At 40.8% G+C, this 7,906-nt stretch overlaps 1 protein-coding gene across 1 annotated transcript in view; it reads right to left on the bottom strand.

Annotated features, from left to right (window-relative positions):
• Positions 1-2,851: 2,851 nt before the first annotated feature.
• b4galt5 (UDP-Gal:betaGlcNAc beta 1,4- galactosyltransferase, polypeptide 5) overlaps positions 2,852-7,906 on the bottom strand; it is a gene marked incomplete at its 5' end in the record, with an annotated part of 36,578 nt that continues 31,523 nt past the window's right edge. The window contains 4 exons of the mRNA XM_079225787.1: positions 2,852-3,362; positions 5,993-6,094; positions 7,661-7,783; positions 7,863-7,906. The exon at positions 7,863-7,906 is cut by the window's right edge and continues 144 nt beyond it. Coding sequence (XP_079081913.1) covers positions 3,215-3,362; positions 5,993-6,094; positions 7,661-7,783; positions 7,863-7,906 — 417 coding nt within the window. The 3' untranslated portion in view covers positions 2,852-3,214. The remainder of the gene's footprint in view (positions 3,363-5,992; positions 6,095-7,660; positions 7,784-7,862) is intronic.

The following is a 7,906-nucleotide window of genomic DNA, read 5'->3' as shown; positions in this document are numbered from 1 at the left end:
CAACCGCTGCCACGGAGACGGGAAGGGAGGCATTGGGAGAGGAATTGAAAAGGATATATATTTCTTTAAATTTTATAAAAAAGAAAAAGGAGGAGGAGCCGTGAAGGGAAGATGTAAAACCGTTGATGTCGCTGTAAGCGGATCCCTCGTTCTTTACGCTAGCATCTGTAGTGATTTTTAAGACCTTTATAGAATTTCTAAAACACTACACACAACAATATTTACAATGATCATTTTCTTGATATGCGACTTTTTTTTTTTTTCCTCTTCTCAATTTAAATATTTTTTTCCGCTTATATAAAAAAAAGAAAAAAAAAAATGCAATAAATTAGGAAGCTTTAAGGCTGCCAGTCTTGTCAGATGCCAAAAGAATGGTCCCTTCATTTAAACTGGTACAGATGGATCAGAGCGGGGAGTCTTTGTCTGGGGACATATATTCATATATATAATATATACACATATACATATATGTCTCGGATCAAGGACATGCTCTCACCACGAACTGAAAACACATTTCCTGTTTTTAAATAATAATAAAAATGATTTGTGGTGATGTTAGTCATATCCGAGCGAACCGGCCTCGCTGGTTGATTGGCTCATGCAGCTGTAGGACACATAGAGCCTAATACTGACTCTGAACAATAAACATTTGGCTTTTGCTAAACGTCCATCTAGCTTTTGATTTAAAGCAATGATAATAATTAAAAAAAAAATCTCAATAAAACAAGAGAACATGTTGTGTCAAAAGAACCGGCGAGTTGCTCACAACCGGGTTATTATAAATCATTTTCAGATCAGTGCTGGGAGACAAAATGAAAAAAATAAAAAATGAAAACACACATACACCTCAAATAGATGGAGGACCTTTTTTTTTTTTTTTTTTTAAAGCCATTTCACTCAAACACACGTGGAAAAGAGACCTTGGCGTCCACTGGGCAGCTCCCTCCCTCCAGAGCGATCGCCGAGGAGGTAAACACGTGCGTCCCGTCCAGAGCAGGAAACGCACAAATTAGCTTCAGGGTATGAAGAAGAGAGAGAGAGAGAGAGAGAGAGAGAGAGAGAGAGAGAGAGAGAGAGAGAGAGAGAGAGAGAGAGGTCAGCACCATCGATTATCAATTATTGAGGAGGAGGTGCCCGGTGGACGCCGTCGGTCTGAGTCCGTCTCGCTCTTCCTGTGGTTGTCACACAAAATGGCCGCCTCCAACGCGGTCTGACACACACACACACACACACACACACACACACACACACACACACGCGCGCGCAGACCGGGGTCCGGTTCCATTTCAATCCCCCGTTTTACACAGACCCGAACTCCACCGTCCCACCACAACACGCACAAAAGAACGGAAACTAAAAAGAAGAAAATTACAGAAAATAATCCATTTAAAAAGATTAAAATAAATTAAAAAAAAGGAGGCCCAGCCTCTTTACTTGTTCTTTCATTGAGAACACATCCTCCTCCAGGAGATACATCTTGAGAAATGCATACAAGGCGATTGCGTGTGAAATAAAAAGAAGCTGCGATGACGAAGAGACGGCGAGGACAGAAACTACGGTTACAGTATTGGGATATTTTACTCAAAAGCAACACTGTCAAACACACGTGAAGAGGAAGCTGCGTACTCCAGTCAGTGTGGAACCAGAGCTCAGCGGCCGGCCAGACGGCGGCGGAGCAATCAGTGGTTTATCGTGTAAAATAAACATTTCCCCTCTCAAACGTCTTTGATGAAGAAGTGCAAAAAAAAGAAGAAGACATGAAGGCAGCCGCAGATCGGTTGTTGAAGAGAAGCAGTTCTCACAGTAGACGAGGGCTGAAGTACAAAAGAATACCAAAAAAAAAAAAAAAGCTTCTGTAAACACAAGTGACAGACAGCAGTCAAGTATTCTCTCCCTCCTGTTCGCTCCGAAATAAACAAAAAAAACACAAATTAAGGTGATTAAACATCGAAGGACGTGGGATCTGAAGATGAAACTGTTGAAGTCGGGTCGGGTGAAGCCTCCTGGAGGTCACCCCGACGACCTCACGCTGACAACAGGCCGCTTGCATAGCCCTCCCTCGCTTATGTGCACCCACACACACACACACACACACACACACACACACACACTGACATTGAAGAGGGCGACACGTTTGCTTAGGCAAAGTTGTGTTGATTGTGAAGTTTGCATACGCTGTCTTCTTCTCTTCTTTCTCCGTCGTCCAATCACAGGGCACGCTAACGCTAGCGCTAGCACCCGCGCTGTTGCATCTGCATCGTGAGGAAGTCGGGGCCAAGTTCTGCCGCCTGGCGTTCCAGCTTTTTGCTAGCAGGAGGAGCGGTCGCTCTCTCCACACACAGCCGGAACGTCCGACGCAACGATGCTAACGTCACAGTCTTCTTCTTCTTGTGTGTAACGGTACGTTCACGGGACAAAACATAGTTGGTGACGAGGTGATGGAGGTATTAATATTCTCTAAAGTTAGGGTTTCACAAACAGTATACGTGACTGAAAACACTCACTCTTTAAATCACCTTCTTCTTCTTCTTCTTCTTCTTCTTCTTCTTCACTTGTAGATTTGGCAAACTTCCTGCAGAACCAGCTGCGAGAGTCCACTCGGCTAAAAAGTTGCGGTTTCGTGTGTGCATGCAAATGTTTTCACATGCTTTTTACTGCACTTATGAAAAATAAAAAGTCCAAGAGCAACGCTAAAAAAAAAAAAAATCAACAAAATAAAATATATATCAAAGCCTCGGGGACCAGGTCAGCACATGTGAGTTAAACTGCTGTGTGTGTGTGTGTGTGTGTGTTGAATGTGTGTGTCGTGGCCTATTTTGATAAACAAGCACAATAAGTGTCGGGCTGACTGGATAAGAAAATGAATGGATGGATGCTGAAGGCCAAAATGGTGCAAAAGGCATGTGGAGACTAGAGGAGCCCAGATGAGAGGAGTGATGGACTGTGGCACAAGCAAGTGCAGCATTTATCCTTAATTTTCTTATGATTTGTCCAACATACTTATTTGAGTCTCCTTTTTTTTTTTTTTCTTCCTTCCATCGTCGTCATTTTTTTTTTTTTGCATACAAACAAAAGGAACGAAGAAGCAAAGAATCGATCAACTAAAAAGTCCTCAGCGGTGCTGCGGCGCTGCAACTGGTGAGATATGGCTGACGTCCCGGAGGACTTTGATTCCCAGGTTGTTGTTGTTTTTTGCAGTCCAGCTGTTCCGCCGTCAGTAGTCGGCCACGGGCGCCAGCTCTCTGCTCAGGCGCACCGTGACGTTGGTGTAGAGAGGCCTCCGGGACACCAGGGGGGAGTAGTTCAGGTTGTTGAGGCCGTCCACTCGCTGCCTCTCCTTGGAGTGGCGAAGGAGACTGTACCTGCAGGAGCAGAGCGGTGGAGCCGTCAGAGAGAGGAGACTGTGTGACACGGCAAGTGTTGTGTTGTCGGTGAGACCAGAGCTACGCATCATCACACGGCGGGTCGTACGATTTACGGCAGGAAGTTACTCCTCTTTTTGTGTTTTCTTATAAAAGCATGCAACACTCGTTACATGGATACGGATTCACACTTTCACCTCTATAGGAAACTCAGTTCAGTTTAGGTTTAGAAATACTTAGTTAGGTTTAGGAAAAGACCGTGAGATATTTAGTTAGGTTTAGGAAAAGATTGTGAAATACTTAGTTGTCTTTCGGAAAAGATCGTGAAATACTTCGTTAGGTTTTTGAAAATATCATGAGACACTTAGTTGGATTTTTTGAAAAGATCGTGAAATACTTGGTTAGGTTTAGGAAAAGATCGTGAAATACTTAGGTTTAGGAAAAGATCGTGAAATACTTTGTTAGGTTTTTGAAAATATCGTGAGATACTTAGTTGGATTTTTGGAAAAGATCGTGAAATACTTAGTTGGGTTTTTGAAAAGATCGTGAAATACTTAGTTAGGTTTTTGAAAAAGATCGTGAAATACTTGGTTAGGTTTAGGAAAAGATCGTGAAATACTTAGTTAGGTTTTTGAAAAAGATCGTGAAATACTTGGTTAGGTTTAGGAAAAGATCGTGAAATACTTAGTTAGGTTTTTGAAAAAGATCGTGAAATACTTAGTTGTCTTTAGGAAAAGATCGTGTAATACTTCGTTAGGTTTTTGAAAATATCATGAGACACTTAGTTGGATTTTTTGAAAAGATCGTGAAATACTTAGTTAGGTTATAGGAAAAGATCGTGAAATACTTAGTTAGGTTTTTGAAAAAGATCGTGAAATACTTGGTTAGGTTTAGGAAAAGATCGTGAAATACTTAGGTTTAGGAAAAGATCGTGAAATACTTTGTTAGGTTTTTGAAAATATCGTGAGATACTTAGTTGGATTTTTGGAAAAGATCGTGAAATACTTAGTTGGGTTTTTGAAAAGATCGTGAAATACTTAGTTAGGTTTTTGAAAAAGATCGTGAAATACTTGGTTAGGTTTAGGAAAAGATCGTGAAATACTTAGTTAGGTTTTTGAAAAAGATCGTGAAATACTTGGTTAGGTTTAGGAAAAGATCGTGAAATACTTAGTTAGGTTTTTGAAAAAGATCGTGAAATACTTAGTTGTCTTTAGGAAAAGATCGTGTAATACTTCGTTAGGTTTTTGAAAATATCATGAGACACTTAGTTGGATTTTTTGAAAAGATCGTGAAATACTTAGTTAGGTTATAGGAAAAGATCGTGAAATACTTAGGTTTAGGAAAAGATCGTGAAATACTTTGTTAGGTTTTTGAAAATATCGTGAGATACTTAGTTGGATTTTTGGAAAAGATCGTGAAATACTTAGTTAGGTTATAGGAAAAGATCGTGAAATACTTAATTAGGTTTTTGAAAAAGATCGTGAAATACTTGGTTAGGTTTAGGAAAAGATCGTGAAATACTTAGTTAGGTTTTTGAAAAAGATCGTGAAATACTTAGTTAGGTTTTTGAAAAAGATCGTGAAATACTTAGTTGGGCTTTTGAAAAAGATCGTGAAATACTTAGTTGTCTTTAGGAAAAGGTCGTGAAATACTTAATTGGGTTTTTGTATAAGATCGTGAAATACCAGTGACGCTACTGACAAAATATCAACGTTGACGTCTCCTGGTTCAAAGATCGCGGTTTTATTGAACACGCCCACATTCACCACATTCCAATAACATACGAAAGAACTACGGTGCATTGCTTAGTCTATGGATACTTTGACATATCTTGAGATAAGACGATAAGAACAGGTTCTATCAGCGCTACATCAGCTTTGTTTCCATAGACCTGATCCACCAGATGATCACTGAACACACAAGATTAACCAGGACTCATTCTGGTATCTCTCTGTGCTGTGTCATCCTATGCACCAACCTTTTTTATTTATTTATTGTATTTAACTTATTTAATGTATGTAATGTATGCATTTATTTTATTTAATGTATGTATTTATTTTATTTAATGTATGCATTTTTTTTTTTATTTTATGCATGTATTTATTTGATTTATTTATGTATTTTATTTATTTAATGTATGTATTTAATTTATTTTATTTTATTTATGTATTTCATCTACTTGTGTATTTCTTTTTCCTAACTTGTTACATTACATTATGTTATGTTATATTCTCTGTATGCTCTGCATGTTCTCTTGCATTGTAACATATTTGGAAAAATAAAAGATTCCAAAAAAAAAGATTAATCAGGACCATTTTTTTAATCAAAGATTTACAACTCATTTAGGAGGAATTTATTTGTAGTACTTGTTAACCCGTGAAATAAACATTTAATTCCCTCGGGGCTGTTTGAAGTAACGAGTGAGAGCAAAGAAAAAAAAAGCGCCTGATTGGAATTCAGCCCCGAAGCAAACAAGCAAATCACATGCAAAGACTTTAAAAGAGGAGAAATTCTCTCAAAGTCAGCGGCTTTACATGTGACCGGCTCCCCAGCACATGAGCCCTAAGCCCATCAGCCTTCACTTTTAACCAAACTGTGTGTGTGTATACGTGTGTGTGTGTGACACTAACCTTCCCAGGAACTGGACCTCCCCGCGATGGTGGCGTGAAATGGACATGTAGCGTCCCTGCTCTCCGTGCGGTCGGCTCACGGTGTAGTTGGCGTAGCGCACCCTGCACAAACACAGCAAATTAAACCATTAAATGTTAATTAAACCGCAGCGCACACAGAACAAGCGGTGTGTAGTCAACACTGTGGGTGCACACCAGGGACAGGTGATTATAAAAGGGATCCTTTCATGGAGGAACTGGAAAAAAAAACTCATCATCTTTCATGCAACCACTTAGGTTGCAGTTTGCATCCACGTCTGTCCAAAAATGTCATTATCATTTTATCTTGTTATAATCAGCATATTCATTCTTGAGTCATGGCCAAAGACATTTGACTTCCAAAGTTATGTTCAATTAAACCTCGATTACAAGCGAACGTTTGTGCGAAATTTGAATAGATTTGGTCAAGGCACGAGCGAGATATCAGGAGAATGGTGAGGATGTGAGGTCACAGTGACCTTGACCTTTGACCTCCAAATCCTTGTCGGTTCAACCTGTAGGACCCATTAGTTTGTGGACTCCCGTTTTTAAGCTTCGAGTTTGACGATTTTGAATGTCGCCATCTTGGCTTCTTTGCAACCAGTGAACAGGAAGTGACCATATTAGGACTGTGGAGGTAGAGACCTGTCAATCACCTTGTAGCCCCGCCCCTAAATGGACCATCATGATGTGTTGAAGAAGACTTGAAACTAGAGATTGAGACATAAACTCATGTTTACAATGTTTACTGAGGGAATAAATCAAGAGAGAAGTAGAGTCATTTATATAGACTTCTATACAACCAGAGGAGTCACCCCCTGATGGTCAGGAGAGAGAATGCAGCTTTAACACATGAAGCATATACTTCTATACAACCAGAGGAGTCCCCCCCTGATGGTCACTAGAGAGAATGCAGCGTTAACATGTGAAGCATAGACTTCTATACAACCAGAGGAGTCCCCCCCTAGTGGTCAGGAGAGAGAATGCAGCTTTAACATGTGAAGCATAGACTTCTATACAACCAGAGGAGTCGCCCCCTGATGGTCACTAGAGAGAATGCAGCTTTAACACATGAAGCATATACTTCTATACAACCAGAGGAGTCCCCCCCTAGTGGTCAGGAGAGAGAATGCAGCTTTAACACATGAAGCATAGACTTCTATACAACCAGAGAAGTAGAGGAGTCGCCCCCTGGTGGTCAGTAGAGAGAATGCAGTTTTAACATGTGAAGCATAGACTTCTATACAACCAGAGGAGTCGCCCCCTGATGGACATTAAAGAAGATGCAGTTTTAAGGCTTTACTCATAAGAAAACGAAGATTCAACCTTGAGTCAAAGTGAACGTTTGTGCCAAATTTGAAGAAATTCCCTCAAAGGCGTTTCTGAGATATCACATTAACGGGAAGACATAATGGCCGTCGGCGGCACTGAGTCATAATAATCGGGGATAATTGGCGGTGGATACAGAGAGGCCTGATAGTAAACAGCTGCCTGGAGCTGTGACGGAGGGGGGAGTGACAACATTGCGCAAATAGAGGAAACAAACCACACAAAAACAAATACAAAAGCCAACTGATCTCATGAGCACGCCTAATGTCAACGATACTGAGCTCTGTGTGTGTGTGTGTGTGTGTGTGTGTTCCCTCTCACCTGTTCCATAGGTCATCGTCCTCTCCTCCCCAGCCCCAGAATGCATTAGGAAATCCATTAATCTTTTTGAACTGCTTCACCGTCATGCCACTGACACCGCCGAAGAACTCATTATATGGAAGCCTTGGAGGGACAATTGCAACGCATTAAACTCCGTACCCAGTCAGGGAACACCTTTATGCACGCGGCATCGAGGACTCACATGTAGGAGTACTTGTCGAGTTTGACCGCAAAGTGCCGCGGCAT

This window comes from Taurulus bubalis (genome assembly GCF_910589615.1).
Source record: "Taurulus bubalis genome assembly, chromosome: 11".
Classification (NCBI taxonomy): Eukaryota; Metazoa; Chordata; class Actinopteri; order Perciformes; family Cottidae; genus Taurulus; species Taurulus bubalis.
The sequence above is the reverse complement of the archived record's forward strand: the minus strand, read 5'-3'. Positions and strand labels throughout refer to the sequence as shown.